At 34.4% G+C, this 17172-nt stretch overlaps 1 protein-coding gene and 1 long non-coding RNA gene across 2 annotated transcripts; both read right to left on the bottom strand.

Annotated features, from left to right (window-relative positions):
• Positions 1–3311: 3311 nt before the first annotated feature.
• On the bottom strand, positions 3312–4187 carry LOC149389164 (uncharacterized). The gene has a single exon (XM_089624810.1). The coding sequence runs from the start codon at positions 4141–4143 to the stop codon at positions 3442–3444; it is 702 nt and encodes a 233-aa protein (XP_089480936.1). The 5' UTR covers positions 4144–4187; the 3' UTR covers positions 3312–3441.
• Positions 4188–12980: 8793 nt separating this feature from the next.
• LOC149389163 (uncharacterized) lies at positions 12981–15841 on the bottom strand. The gene is made up of 2 exons (XR_016301030.1): positions 14189–15841; positions 12981–13212 (listed from the first exon to the last, which is right to left on the bottom strand). It is a non-coding gene; the product is annotated as an uncharacterized LOC149389163 (long non-coding RNA).
• Between the last annotated feature and the right edge of the window lie 1331 nt (positions 15842–17172).

Genomic DNA, 17172 nt, shown 5'->3' with positions numbered 1-17172 from the left:
AGGTAAACATATGATTTATTATATTTTTAAAAACAATGTTTAAAATATATCATCTAATTATGTAAACATATGATTTATTATATTTTTAAATATTTAAATGTTAACGGGTCGGGTCCCGGGTAACCGGGTACGGGATGACTATTCCGTTACCCGTACCCGGACCCGGACCCGTTAAAACCTTAACGGGTATTACCCGTTTACCCGTTTACCCAAAAAGAACGGGTATTACCCGACCCGAATAAATCGGGTAACGGGCCGGAACGCGGGTAACGGGTCAAATTGACATCCCTAGCTATGACTAACCTGAAATATATATCACATACGTGTAAAAAGAGACTACATTAATGTGTGTATATATATATATATATATATATATATATATATATATATATATATATATATATATATGATACACGTGTATATAACAAAGAAGAAACTATGCAACTAAGCATATTTAACTTTTTATATATTATATATGTAACCAGCCCGATATGTTGCAGTATATAACGTATTTACAATATATTATACATACTTATCACAAACACATACTATATATATACACACTTATCACTAGCACACCATTATTATATCATATAAATAAATAAATGACATATATATTAAATCTACTAAAATACTAAAAGAAAATTCAATAATATTTTAGATATATTTTGGGGTTTCACATAGTATGTCCAAGTAAGAGTTCTTAAGGTCTTGTCTATTTTTTTTTTGTTAATTTTTGGGACAAAAATTCTAATTAATAGAGAAGATTATGAAACCCCAAAAATTAACAATATGAAAATTAGAAATTGTGACGTAATATATTGAATATGGATTACATGTTATGCGCTACGAATGCTTTAGGCTTATTTATGCGTGGTTTGAATATTATAAGTTTAGCTATTAAATTTTTTCTCGATGACTTATTTGTAATATAATTTGTGACAAATTATATATATATATATATATATATATGTATAACTGTGATTAATTTGAAAATTTATCATTCATAATTATGCATATCTATGTATGATAATACTTCTTATTAATAACAATATTAATCTATAGGTAGCAGTATTGTGATTTTTTTTTTTTTTGTATAATATTAATTATACATCTACCCATACGGGATATATATACATATATAGAGAGAAAGAGATCTGTTATCAAGTTTTTTTTTTCAAAATTGTAATAATAAAGAATGATATGTATAGATTATAGCATCAGTGTAAACAATTTTTATATATAAACATATATATATATATATATACATATTTATGAATATATTTATATCTGAATATATTCTTTAAGTATAATCCTAGCAATAGGTAGAAGAATAGAACACATTTTTGAGACATTTACTTTGGAAAGAATTAAAGTGGAGAGTTAATGTCATTGTATTAGACGTTTATAACAGTCGAGTAATTATTTTGTTAGAAATGCTCTTCTCTTTTTTCGTAGTTGTCGGTGTTCGGGCCTGAAAAGCAAGTTAGAAAAAAAAATACCATTACCTCCATCAACTCCCACCTCGCCCAGAAACTCCTCGGAATGTATGACCGGCATACTTTTCCAGCTGCCGGAGAGTTTTTTTTTATTTTGAGAAAAGAAAAATACTCTCCGGCAACTTGAAAAATAGTGTATAGGGATATGATATATAAAAGGGTGTTGTAAATTTATAACAAAAAATAAACTATAAAATTGGGATGTATCTAACGTTTACAAACGTTTAGGAAAATAGACAAGGGTAATTATATTTGACTTAAATATCCTCATTAAACATGCTATAATTAACAAAAAATGTAAACAATTTAAAAATCGAAAATTAATGACAATGGGTCTATATTTTAAGCTCTCCTCGCCATGAATTCATAGGAATTTGAATTACTCAATTTCGAGTTCATACGAAAAAATGTGGATTTTTAAAGTTTTGATTTAAAAAAAAAACTGTACGAGAGAAAGTATGTGTGTGACGAACTGTAGAAAAAAAGTTGCTTTAAACAAATGACAAAATGAAAAATTCAAATGAGTTATTCACGTATCACCTCATCTGTTTGACTATTTTTTCTAAAGTTTTCAAAAGTTGACTATATCCTAAACGTTAAGTTTATAATGACTTAGTTAGTTACAAATTTCTATATAAAATTGTTTTGAAAAGTACTGATCAGATAGTTTGGGAAAAAAATGAATTATTATTGATGGAATAAGAAATTCTCCCCGCTTACCCGAGTAATAGGAATTACATAAAAAAATGACCGAATGACCATTCTGAATGATGATTCTCCTAAAATTAAGCAAATCAAACAATGCAATGTTTTTTTTGCCATTCCATTTCATTACAACCTTATTCCATCCAGCCAAACATTCCCTTAGATCTAAGTTTGTTATAGATGAATGACTGTAATTAGTTTGGTATATGGTATTTAATATTTATATTTCAGTTGTAAATGTAAAATTCATTCAGTCAATTAATCAAACAGATACAAGTCATACAACCTTATCTCGTCTCTCATCTCTCTCTCTTTCTCTGCTTCTACTCTGCCCTGGTCTCACGTTTGACAGCGTGTAACATCCGCTGTGTGTTTCTGCGTTGAAAAATCAACATGATTCATTAATTTAAATGATATGTTATTAATTTGTAGGGACTCATAATTACCAAAAGTTTTGGGACTTTGACTTTGGTGGATGAATTGGTCTTGCTACGAGTTACAACTCGCCTCTTTCAACATAAAACCAGTGCAAAATTAATTAGTCCTCTCGTTTTTAAAATATTTGTTATAACTAGTCATTTCACTAAAAAAAAATTTGTTTATGAAATTTTAATATAAGTTTTATTTCATTAAAAGAATAGTCTACTAGAGTTAATTTAATTAACTCTCCAATTAATTTAATTTATTGTGGGATGATAGATTATTTTTCTAATAAAATGCAATTGATTTATTTTTAAAATGAGGATGGACTACTTAGTTATTGGCTTAACTGCGCTTTTGTTTATAAATTAAAAAATTCAGGATGGACTACTTAGTTATTGGACTACTTAGTTATTGGCTTAACTGCGCTTTTGTAAATATTTTATGTATTAACTCCATTTTATTGAAAACTGATGACGTATGGTAGTCTCTCTCTTTTAAATTCCGTTAATATTATTTTTTTGCAAATGAAATTGAACAGTTTAGCCTAAATATAATGCTGCTACTTAGGTTGCACTCCAGCTGGTATATATATTAGTCTAAAAATTGAGCGTACTAGAAATCCAAGGATTATAAATGGCAAGGGAAAAAAAATATATAAAGATCAATCCGGTGACACGTAGACCATAGGTGCAAATAAGACTTTATTTATCCAACGCATACATTTAATACAATACGCAGCATCTTGTTCATATCCATTCGTATATATATTTTGAATAACCTCCAGAGCCGACAAAGCTAAGCTAGCTTCATCAGCCTAATTAGCATACTTGGCCTTGTAATCAATCCAGAGCTGGTCAACTGGTTTGCCAAGAAGGTCAACAAAGAAAGCGTTACTGTAACCAGTCCTCATTTTACTGTTGAGCTCAGCCACAAAGCCACTCCTCAGACCGTCGCAGTACTCCAAGAACCTGGCGGTGACGTCATACCCATGGTCCCACCTGTCTCCGCCTCCGGGCCCGACCCAGTGGCCCGGCACAAAACCCGCCTTGAGCCTCACGAAGTCCGCGATCCCCTCGATAAGCCCACCCGGTGCCTGCCTGTTGCCGTCCCACTGCCACACGTGGACGGTCTCGTGATACAAAACTCCGGCGATCTCTCTCCCCAGGTCCCCGGTGTAACCTCCCACGTAGCGAGCGCTGAGGTGGATCTCGGCGTTTGACGTGGCAAAGGCCACTCCGTCGATGTCCTCGACGATCAGGGAGATTCGAGACACGGACTTTCGGGACGCGGGAGTGGTTTGCTGGAATATCCGCCACGTGAACTCCGTGGCGGCGCTTAGGGTTTGACGCGCCGAGGCTGCGCCGATCTGGGTGTTGAAACGGGCTCCGCCAGGGGTCGAGCCCGCGGTGTTGGTTACAGTGTAGTCCACGGCCCGGACGGTGGTCGCTAGGGTTAGGGATAGGGCTATTATCATGGAGAGAGAAATTAGCAAATAAGGACTGTTTTTGTGAGCCATGGTGTTTTTTTTTTTTTAATATTTCCTTTTTTGGTTTTTTGTTGATATGCATATAAGCTATAAGACTCGTTATATAGGGGACTGAGATCACGAGGGTATCATAAAGTCTTGGTCTTGTGTTTGAAAGTTCTTGGCAATTTTGAAATGGTCCTTTCTAAATTAAATGCGTCAGGTAGAACATTTAGATGTATCTTGTCGGATATCTGCTTTTGGCTTTGTTGCTACAGAAGTCTTTGTGCTTCAGAATTTTAAATAGCATTAAAAAAAAATACCATCTTGCTCCTGAAAATTAAATAAAAGTTACTCAATTTTGAAATTTTTTGAGTAAGATTTGGTTCTAATGATTAAATAATAAAAATATAAGGTGATTAGGTTAGCTTTCATTTCAAAAGTAATAAAATATAAATAAATTGTTTGAAATAGCTTAATAACTACAATCAATAAAAGATATTATAGCACATAATAGTTAGAAATATTCCCTAACTTATATTTATTGTTTTTGATAGTTTGACGCATGCGTCTTCTATTTTAATTTTGTCTATATCTTAATTATTAGATAGTTACATTAAAAATGTTAAGTTAGGTAGTTTAATTTAGTCATATACATAGTCCTCGTCACAATTAAAATGTCACATTTTTTTTAATGTTTTCATAACTATTTTTTTCCATTAACTGAGTTCATTGACCAAGATGTCACTCACATAATAGTTTGAAACACTATTTGTGATAAAATTTAAAATTATTTGAAAATCGCATGTACAAATATACCAATGCTTAAAAGTTTTCTAAAAGTAATAAGACTACTTTATTACTAAAATAATTTGTCTGAGTAATTTATTATTTACTCATTTTAGTTAATTAATTTAATATTAAGACTTTAGAAGAATTAATTGCAACTAGCTATTTCACTCGCTCTTTTTAAATTCTTTTCAAATTTATAGTTAAAATTTATTTTATTAAAAAATTGTCCATATGGTCCGCAATAAATTAGTTAACCAAAAAATAAATTTAATTTACTCTTTAATTAATTAATTTACTGTTTTAATTCATTAATTTATTGCGGGTCTAATAAAGTATTTTTTAATAAAATGAAATTTTTATTATTGTTTTTTTTTAAAGTGAATTATTGAGCTATTGACCTAATTACTGCTTCAATTAATCTATGTAGAAAAGGAGTAGCATGTATATTTTCTATAAGCTAAGGAATTAAAGTATCGACACAACCATATTGCTCGCCTTAATATCTAATAACTTGTATAATTTTTCATAACTTTCCGGGAATTTTACTAGTTTTCTTTCTCTCCCTCTCTCCTGCTGACGAAATTGGCGTATATTACGTGAAAGCGTGTGACATCCGGGTTTCTTCGTTGAATAATCAAAATATGATTCATTCATTTAAGTGATATGTTATTTATTTGTAGGGACTCGTAATATCTTTCGGACTTTGACTTTGGTGGATGACTTGGACTTTCAACGAGTTACAGCTTGCTTCTTTCAACATAAATTCTATTATATCATACAGGTCTTGAAATTTATACCATAGAAAATCAGTGCAAAATTAATTAGCTCTCTCATCTTAAAAATTGTTTATAAAAAAATTCAGGTAGCTTTTTTTTTATCATAAATATTTTATGCATTAACTCCAGCTTTTTATTGAACGCTGTTGACATATGGTATAATGGTAGTCTCTCTTTTAAATTTGGTTAATATTATTTTTAATAAAAAAAAAAACATTAGAGCATATTACAAAATTTGGATACATAATTTTAGTTATACAATTACGTGGTATTGAACCATGGGTGTAATAAATAATCAATTGAAATTAATGTCTATTAAATAGTTACAAAAATTCTAAAATTAGTTAAAGAATTAAAATGTTCAAATATCATGTTTTAATAAATTTTTGGATCATATGATTAGATTTTTTTTTAAATGATGACTTGCTTATATAAATCGTCAAAAAAATTTAATGACTGTTAAAAAGAATTGACAAATAACTGAAAACTTGAAACTTTTCCTATTTAACTACTTATTTTTTAAATAACTATTTTTATATTTTTCCTTAAATAATTGATATATATATATATATATATATATATATATATAACAAAATATTTATTTGTTGACCATGGATATGAAAGAGGATATGATAAAGGCCAACTCATGCACGGAGTTGACCGGTTTCACTTAAACGGTGATATTTTAATAACCGTGTGCAAAGTTTTATAGAGACATGGTTCTAGAGCTTTATGATTTTTTGAAACGTTTGAAATAATATTTCATCCAACATTTGATTAATAATTGAACATTAGTCACTCTCCTTATAAAATGATCATCAAAAGAGTTAAATGCATACCAATCGCCGTAATAAACTTTTCTTGCACGGCGATCTTTGAAATACAATGTGAAAACTCTTTGAATTTTTTTTTTTTAATTGATCCAAATAAATAACTTCGTCCTAGGAACCTAATAAAACATGTCTTCTTCTTCTTCTTTTTCTTACCACAATAACCTCACCCGGCCTTCACTCTTTTCCTCCTTCCACCAACGTCGAAATATCACAAACCACCCCAAATGTTAAATAACTATGTGTATATTCTTTCCTTAAATAATTGAGATGTATATATATATATATATATATATATATATATATATATATATATATAATATAATATTTATTTTGTTGATTGATAGCCAAACATTTGACATAAATAAAAGCTATGAAAAAAATGACAATGGACACGATAGAGGGTATGATAAAGGCCAACTCATACTCGGAGTGGGTTTCGCTTAAACGGTGATATCTTAATAATCGCGCGCAAAGTCTACTAGAAAAATGGTTCTATAACTATATTAATTTTTTGAAAAGTTTGAAATAATATTTCATCCAACATTTGATTCATAATAGCCACTCTCCTTATTAGCTTCTTTTTTATAGCCACTCTCCTGATTAATTGACCAAAAGAGTTAAATGCATACCAATTGCCGTAGTAAACTCTATTGAAGTGGGAAATGAGTCCCACATTGGTTGTGTGTGTGAATGAGCATGTGTTTATATATTGGTTGGGACTCTCCACTTAATACCAATTGGTTTTGAGTTGGATTTCCACATGATATCAGAACCTTGACCGTTCATACACATATTTGGCCCCACTCATGCGTGAGGGGGATTGCTCTTCTGCCCTGCCCGACCACGCTACGCGTGAGGGAGGGTATTGAAGTGGGAAATGAGTCCCACATTTTGTGTGTGTGAATGAACATGTGTTTATATATTGGTTGAGACCCTCCACTTAATACCAATTGGTTTTGAGTTGGATTTCCACAAACTCTTCTTCACGGCGGTCTTTGAAATACAAGGTGAAAACTCTTTGAACCTTTTTAAAAAAATATATCAAAATAAATAATTGCATCCTTCAAACCTAATAAACATATCTTCTTCTTCTTCTTCTTCTTCTTGCCACAATAACCTCACCCCCTCACCACTTCACTCTTGCCCTCCTTGCGCACTAACGTCGGAATATCACAAACTACCCCAAGCACGACCTTCCACCGACCCAAACGTTAATGTTCCACTCATTCCTCTTTATTCTTATCTTATTTCTTCCACTTTTGTTATCACCGAGAGTTAGAAATATAGCTTATTTAAATCTCAAATGTTAAAATTCAAGCATAACTGTCTAAAAATTCAAAACGAAGAAAATACTCAAAATAGTCTGCATGCACCATATTGTGAGACCACTACAAGAAACAAAGGATTGCGCGACATATATATCTATCACGCAAGACAGTCTTTTGTCACGCAAAGTATATGCTCGACAGAATTTTCTGTGATTGATCAGTCGCGCAAGGACAGTGCGCGACAAATTTCTGTCACGTAAATTGTCATTCACCCGCCACAACTGTTATCCGCGCCGTGTGGCAGGAAAAAAACGCGCGATAGAAATATATGTCGCGAAAAATTATGTGCCTTTTGAGAAATATATTTATTAGCATATTAAAGCATGCATTTTTAATATGAAATATCATATTCAGACAAACAGATTCAAACTGAAATAGTTATATGATTAAAATTTGAACATAAACTATAAGTAGTAATGTTGTCAATGGTGCCCACAAGAAGAGTTGTAGTGTGTATTTATGTACATTTGATGTCATATAGTCTTACGAAGACTCTTGCTTGTAACTGCTTATTTATTAATAAAAGTTGAAACGTTCATTCAATCTTCCTTGTCTGAAGCTTTATGATAAAACCTTAGTCTTTTAGTCCATTAACAAACTAAACAACTTACGAATAGACAAATGTAGATTTGCATTAACAAACTCTTCGTAGTTTGCTTAAAACGATATATTCGCAATCTAATGGTCAAAGGACTATTGACCTCAGTATGATTGTTAGAAGAATCTATGATGTCTGGTTATGAGGCATTGAGAGTTGGAGACTCTATAATTCTTCTAGGTATCTTCCGAAGGTACTGAATTGACCAGTGCACTTCTAGAGACAAGATAAGAACAAACCATTTAACCTCTTATGTCTCGAAGTCACTACGTATGAATTGCATCGTGCTTACCTTAATCCTGAAATGAGACATGCCATTTCACACCTTACGTATTCTCATTTGAGAAAGTCAGAGTTCGGACTCACTATGTGATTCCGAACAAGGCCTATTGGTGAAGTACTAAGTTGTGAGAATGTCATGAGTAACTTTGTGAAGTTCTCATAGATATGGAATTCATGTACAAGATTGCTGAAAATGCAATGTATATCACCTCATGCTTTGTTCCTTGGAGTGTGAATAAATGAACTGGCCAGTGTCCAAATTGAGTCTTGACTCTTTTGGATGAAACAATGTGACTTGTTAGCTCCTCGTCAATACATTGTTTCTAACTTATTCACAAGCGACAAAGGAGTTGAGGAAATAACAGCTAGAAGGGTAAAATGGTAATTTTGTAAATCCCGACTAGCTGATGATATTCATGAAGCGTAAACACTGATAATATTCTGTGGATCCACTCATTACAATTAGGTTGAATTCTTGAGTAGAAAATAAATTCATTTGAACCGAGAGATTCTCAGTGTCAACTCTTTAGTGGAGTCAGTTGACATTAAGCTAAACTTGGAAAAGAATTGTGAACTTTTGAGTCCAAGTATTTTAGCTCAAGCTTTGTTCATTTGGATCCATGAGGTCACTGTCACGAATCACATCGATTAGGAATAGTTAAACTGGAAGCTAAGTCAAAACAAGAACGAAAATAGTCAAAAATGTATTTTTGTCTTTTGAGACATAGGATGAAATGAATGTCAATAAATTTTTTGATAAGGTCATTTGATGACTCAATAACACTCGGCCATGACTTGATCATTGGGCCTTGTGGATTAATTTCATTTCATAAGAATTTTATTGAAAATTCTTAATGGGCCTTTTTCATGTTGTCATGAACAAATGAAGAAGCTTCTAGAAGCCCCTTCTAGATTGAAATAGGGGCCCATAATACTCAAAGAAAGAGAGAATATTTTGTGCATAAATGTATCATGATACTTGCCAAAAGAAAAAGAGGAAACAAATTTCCCACACATGCATAGGGAATTTCGGCCACATGGGTCAAGGGAGAAGCAAACAAAAGAGGAAACAAATCCAAGGACTTACTTGGTAAGTCTTGGCCGTGCACCTCTATGAAGGAAAAGGGAAATTGGCTCATGAATATGTGATATTCTATAGAAGAGGAAATTACATTATTGAAGGTGAGACCTCTCCTATAAATAAGAGCCTCATTCCACACTTTTCATTCATCCAAGTTTAAGAGATTTGAGAGACTCTCTCTCTAGAACTTGGCCGCCCCTCTCCTCTCTCTCTCTAGTCAATTTCGTTTTATTATTTTGGCACCTAGGTCCTCATTTGACCTAGAGTTTAGCTCTGCGACTTCAAGACTCGTTCTTAAGTCGTAGTGTTTAAAAGTGCTCACACACTAATTCCTTTTATTTCGAGTGATTTAGTGATAGAAACTTTCGTGGTTGCATCGAGTTGCCGAGGAAAGAAAGAGAGACGTGCTGCGAGGGAGACGAACGTTTTCAACCTTCCGAAGGCTCATCAACGTTCAAGCTTCCAAAGAGGTTAGTAAATTTATTATGCTCATATTAGTTTTATTTACATGTACTTGCTCTTTGTCTAGGTTAGTAAAAACTGTTTTACTTGAAAAAGAAAATTTTTAAAATTCCGCAGCTTAATGAAGCGTTAAAATTTTTCTTAAACCCTAGATCAATTCCAACAAGTAACTGATAGGATTTTGAATCCCTAAATTAATCCTAATTCAATTCAAGAGAAACCAAACGATAGATCTTAATAGGGGAAGCGTACCTGAATCCATGGATTGCAAACACAAAAAGTTGGATGATCTTCTGATTGTAGTTTGCCCGAGTCTGGAGAATTCTTGTTGATGAGGATACAAGAAAAGATCGTATGTTCTGCAATCAGGGACCTACCCTGTTATTAATAACTGTCAAGCAGTTACTAATAACTATTGCTTATTTCTGATTTGGCCCCTCATCAAATTATATTAGCACTTATGGTAGCCACATAATAAGTTCATGACAAATATGTCCTTAAGTCACAAATATTATTCTAAATTAGACCACATCAATTTTGACTTAATTAATAATGACCTAATACATTTATTTAATGACATTAGTAGTCCCAAAATTATTCTAACAATCTCCCACTGAACTACACATGTATAAAATAAATGTGTCAACCTTAGGGCGCAGAAAATGTTTTGTCATTATCATGATGTGGCATATTATAATATCGTCCATCAATTACATCAATATATGATCAAAGTTGTTTCGTTGTATCAATCACAACTAAACACGTCAGTGGTCACATCACGGTTCTAAACGCCGGGAAAATCGGCGACTTTCGTCGGCGCCGCCGATGTCGGTGGTCTAGCGGTCGACGAAGAGTGTATTTTTTGTTTCTTCTTAGAATGTCGTTCGATAATCGCGAAACGACGTGTCATTCCGTCAAAAAACGATCTAACGTTTTCGTTGTATGTAAAGATAAAAAAAAATGAAGAATTTCGGCGGAAATAGTTGATGTAGGCTTTTTTTTGCTTTTAAGTGCGACTGGTTTTTTTTTTTTTTTTTTTTTGGTGAAGAAACACCATTTTTTAGTTTGTGAAGAAGAAGAAGGAGAGAAGGAACCATTGTCAGTTTTTAATAAATTTTTTAATTAAAAATTTAATCTTACTCTCAAGTCTGCATGTGGATGACTAGTGGCTGAAGCTGCTCATGTACTTAATAATTAATATATATTTGTTTATTTTATTTTATTACCATTCTTTTACGAATTTTAAGCTAATATATGATATAAAAAATTATTTAAAAAAGAAAAGAAATAATAAATTTGTTATAACTTATATATTATGTATTAAATATACTAATGATAGTATTTGATATTATATCTGTGCAAAAAGCAATTAGATATTGAAGATTATAAAAATATAATTGATATAAATCTCAATTAAAAAGAAAAAAATACATATATATAACATATTATATAACATTATTTCCATTCGGTTTTCCACCGGTACGTCGGTTTTCCATCGAAAACGGTATTTGAAAACGGCATTTCGCTTGACCTTTTCCACAATTTTTCCGTTCGATTTTCCATCGACATGACGATTTTCCGTAAATCAGGAGCCTCGAAACGGCAACGAAAACAACATTTCGAACCTTGGGTCACATACATCAATATAATCAAATGACATAGATCAATCATGAATATGTGGTAGATAAAATTATATGTAAGGTGATCTATTCATATTAATTTTATCCGATCATACTTTAAAGAGATCAAACTTTATCCTGAATATGCAAAATGTAATAAACTAATACCATAAATCTGATCAGAAACAATAAATATTTGTGTATACAAACAACACAAACAAACATAAAGCGCACAACATAAATAAAATAAACAAACAAACTCCCACCGAATCTAAATATCCTGAAGCTCTACAACACCCATATGAGAAGTGTGTTTGTGAAAGACCTTTAGTGGTAGACCCTTTGTAAGAGGGTCCGCTATCATGGAGTTTGTTCCTAAATGCTCTATGTAAATCTGTCCACTTTGCACTCTTTCCTTAACAACTAAGAACTTGATGTCGATATGTTTCGACTTCGTCGAGCTCATGTTGTTGTTGGAATACATTATGACTGATTTACTGTCTCAATATAACTTAAGCGGCCTTTCAATTCCTTCCACAATACGCAGCCCCGTGACAAAATTCCCCAGCCATATACCATGGTTGGATGCCTCATAACATGTTACGAATTCTGCCGTCATGATGGATGAAGTTATAAGAGTCTGTTTTGCACTCTTCCATGATATAGCTCCACCACCCAACAAATAGACATAGCCTGATGTGGATCTCCTACTATCTTGGCATCCCGCAAAATCAGAGTCAGAATAACCAATAATCTCCAAATGGTCTGACTATTGGTGCGCTGAGTATGTGATCTTTTGTTCTTTTCAAGTATCGCATGACCCGTTTGGCTGCTTTCAAATTATCCATACCTGGATTGCTTAAGTATCTGCCTAAAATTCCAACAATATACGCAATATCCGGACGCATACAAACCTGAGCATACATAAGACTCCCAATTGCTTAAGCATAGGGAATCTTATCCATTTCTTGAATCTCAAGATTTCCTTTTAGGCATTGATCGAGACTGAATTTGTCTCCTTTAGCGACAGGGGTGTCTCCTAGTTTACTGTCACGACCCGCGAGCTTCAGCTCGCCCACGAGCCGCGACCGATCAACTCCAATATCATACATATTAAACAATAGATCATAATACTTTTATATATATTAAAATAGTTTGCGAAAATCCGGGGAAATTTTTCGCTTTTATAACTTAGAGTCTTATAGCGACTCCTATACAAATACATTCCGGAATGTTTTAACAAAAGATACTAACCCCCGGTTAAGAAACCCCATAGCCCATAGGTCAAGGCAATACGCGCTCGGTCTCGGTCTTCGATCTCGTTTTCCGCTTACAAGCTTTTCCCTTATCTATATTACCAAGGGTCATAAAGCTATGAGTCGATTGACTCAGTAAGCGGGAGTCTAACCTATGAAAGAAAACATATAATGCAGAGCCATGTGACGTGCAAATAATCACATAAGAATGCAGGATGCCATTACCGCTAATTCTATAGCATGCATAATGTGTGATCACATCCTAGCTAACACTTGTCACTCCGCAAGGTCCTCCGGAATGGCAAGAGACCAACTTCAGGCTTCGAGCAGCCGCCTTCCGCTGGCCTAGAGTTTTCGTTTTGTCTGGGATCCACTAGTGGTACCATTTCCTTCTCATTAGGACGTCCGCGCCTACTGGGCTCTTGACGGCAATGAGCTCGCGAATCGCGACCTTCACCCATTCCGCCGTACGGTGCCTGCATCAGCTACCGTCGAGTCTCCAGTCCCATAATGAGCTCGCGAATCGCGACCTTCACCCATTGCGTAAAGAGTACTCAGCGCACGGATTTCTAAATCCGCTTCATACAAGTCAGTGACTTGTAGGTACCACCGACAACGTTTTTAATCTTTGGGTACTCTAGCGTATAGAGTACACAACTAAGCATATACAGGAGAGCGTTTCGGGTTAAATCCCGAAAGAATTATTGTTTCCCTTTCATGCTCGTTAAGTGTTTTAGGTTGAAGACTCGGGACGTGACTCCTGGTACTTCTACCCTCGGCTCGAATCCGAGAGTCCAACTTGCTCTCCTGTCACCTCAGATCTAGCCAAGGCCTATGGTTAGCAGAGGGATCTAACTACAACAAAGTAGCAACGTGGCTGGTTCAAGTTAGCGTTTGAACCTATGGGTAAAAACCCGACTAAAATTTTCCATAAAGAGTGGCCGAAGCCTTAATCTTCAATGTTTGAGTCTTTTAAGGCTTTTCCTACTCTTTATTATTATTAACACGAAAATGCACGTAAACAGGATTATTCCCTTGGTAAGTAGTTGACTTATGTCTCCACGCTTACCTGGAACAGCTCGACAGAAAGTTCGACAACTTCCAGCGATGTCTTGCTTTTCACGTTCTCCGGAATACTTGACACTTGTCGAAACGTCAAAGGAAGAGTTAATCGAGTTTTAACATCGATAACACTTTCCTCGAAACTTCAAATTCCTGCTTCGTTGCCTTTGACTTTGTTGGTTCTCGCTCGTCCGTCTAATTCTGTAATCCCTTTCGCGGAATCCGATAACTAGTCAAATTCATGATTCCAAGCTCACATAAATTTCCGAAATCAAAACTAAATTCCTCGAGACAATTCAACGAGCCCGGAAACATACTCTATTCAAAATCCGGACCCAAGCAAGTCACACAACCAAACGATTCCGGAGACACAACGAGCAATCCTACAACCAAACGAGCGCAAACACTCGTATCCATATTCAAACACAAGGCACATCATATTCTCATCGATACCAAACATACACAAACAATTGCACAATCTCGACTCAAGTCCCCGATTCAAACCCATAATCAAAATTTGCACATAATCGGACTGGTTTGAACAGCGTCTAAAAATTGCATCATAACTCGAGCTATACAGCTCGAAATCCAACGATTCCAATTTCAGAATGAAATTAACATCCACATCTTTCTAACAAGGTATTACAAACCAATTTTGGACCAAGGCAGCTAACTCAAAAGCATCACACAATTTCAGCTTATCAATTCGGTATACCCATTTTTCCCAGCTTTCAAACACAGATTTCAAAAATTCATAACTCTTTCAATACTCCACGGATTTACACGTTCTTGGTCATTTTAGAAAGCTCATAACGTCTACTATCCAGAAAAAATATCAACAAAAATAAACTCATAACACATCGGACTGCCCACGTCCGTTTTATCACCTTATCTGAAACATATTCATTTTCGTCCAAAATCAAACCCAATCCAAGAATTTCATGCTCAATCATCAAATTCATCTCATAATCAACAACAACCAAGCTCAAAGAACAAACAAAACCAACCAAAATCTCAGATTCAACTCGGATTCAAAAACCCCCAAAAATGGATCTATGAACCCTAATCATGAATCAAACCAAGGAGAAGAAATTCCTTACTTTCAATCACGAAATAAGCTTATTCTCCGGTCCTTACTCAACCCTTCTCCGGTGGTCACGCTCGCTCCGGTGTCCACACAACTCACGGCGACCTCGTTCTTCCTCAACTGGAGCGCGCGGCGATGGAGAGCTCGGCCGACAGCGCGCGAAGAGGAGAAAGGAAGGAGAAGAGAGAGAGAAGATGGCGGTGAAGGTAAGGCTTGGTGAAGCTTGAAGATGGCCGAAGCTTTTGTTGCTTGAATTTTTTTTTTCTTCTTTGTTATCCTTTGCAGGTGATCGCGTGAAGAAGGAGAAGAAGAGAAGATATAGTGCACGTGAAGAAGATAAGAGAAAGAGGGGATAAGAACGTCACGTGGCAATCCTTATCCTATTATTCACAAACCAATCTCTTTTCCTTGTTTTCTTTCAAATGGGTCCCTTAAAAATCATCACAACCAAGTCCTCTTCATATAATTATTTAATTAAACCCATAACCGAAGGGATTACAATTATATGATTCGAACCGAGAATTTTCTCGTTCGTTCTAAATTAATTAAAATATATTTAAGGTTTCTCGGAATTAATTCTCGTCCTTGAGAATTTATTTCTTAAATTAGTTTCCGGAATATTTCCTCGGAAATAATTTATTAGTCGAGATAAACTCGATAATTCCTTTATTTATTCCGAGATTTTTCCTTACCTTAATATATTTTAAATTAACTCGGGAAACTTATACGTCCATCATTCACTCAAAACATAATTGTAACAAACGGAAGCTCGTTTATTTTATTCAAATCCACAAGTCGAGCGTTACAAAAGTTCGTATATTACATTTACAATCATACATGCTAAATCTTTTAAGCGCTTTATCGATGTAGTTCTTTTGTGATAATCCAAGTAAACCTCGAGAACGGTCTCGATAAATCTAGATTCCTAATACAAAATAGGCATCACAAGATCTTTCATCTCAAAATAATTAGATAGAAATTTCTTGGTTTCATGCAACATGCATTTATCGTTGGTGGCAAGTAGTATGTCATCGACATACAAAACCGGAACATATGTTTAGTTTCATTGAACTTGTGATACACACAATCATCAACAACATTGCTCTCAAAATTATACGAGAGAATCACTTGATGAAATTTGTGGTACCAATGACGGGAAGCTTGCTTTAGTCCATAAATGGATTTTGTCAATTTGCAAACCATCTTCTTTGGGTCTCCCAACACAAAGTTTTCAGGTTGCACCATATAGATGGTTTCTTCAATGTCTCCATTGAGAAACGCCGTCTTGACATCCATTTGATGGAGTTCCATATCAAAATGTGCAACAAGTGCCATGATTGTCCGAAAAGAGTCCTTTGATGAAATAGGAGAAAAGGTCTCTTTAAAGTCAATCACTTCCTTTTGAGTATAACCTTTTGCTACAAGACGAGCCTTATACCTATCCACATTACCCTTTGAATCCCTTTTGGTTTTAAAAATCCATTTGCAACCAATAGGTTTCTTTCCTTCAAGCAATGGGACAAGTTCCCAAACTTTATTGTCTTGCATAGACTTATACTCTTCATTCATCGCTTCAATCCACTTTACAGAGTTTGTATCATTCATGGTATTTTGGAAGTTGACGGGGTCATCTTCCATCACACCACAACCATCCTCATTTTCGAGAAGAAAAACTATGTAATCATCTGGTATAGCATTTCTCATTTCTCTATTGGACCGCCGAAAAGGCACTTGATCTTGATGTTGTTGAGTTTGTACCTCGGGTGCTTGAATGACAATGTCTTGTTGCTCTTGATTGATGATAGGAACAAAATCTTGAACATTATCAAAAGTAACTAGAATAGGAATTAAACTTTCCTCAATAGAAATTGTTGAGTCCGAATCCTCCTGAAAGACAAAGTCTT

The sequence above is a fragment of the Urtica dioica genome, chromosome 8 (genome assembly GCF_054948205.1).
Source record: "Urtica dioica subsp. dioica isolate 48M chromosome 8, U.dioica_male_clone48M_v1_H2, whole genome shotgun sequence".
NCBI classification, from domain to species: Eukaryota; Viridiplantae; Streptophyta; class Magnoliopsida; order Rosales; family Urticaceae; genus Urtica; species Urtica dioica.
The sequence above is the reverse complement of the archived record's forward strand: the minus strand, read 5'-3'. Positions and strand labels throughout refer to the sequence as shown.

Bases quoted from the DNA above. Each gene is read 5' to 3' on its own strand.
- LOC149389164 (XM_089624810.1), bottom strand. From the start codon at position 4,143: ATGGCTCACAAAAACAGTCCTTATTTGCTAATTTCTCTCTCCATGATA.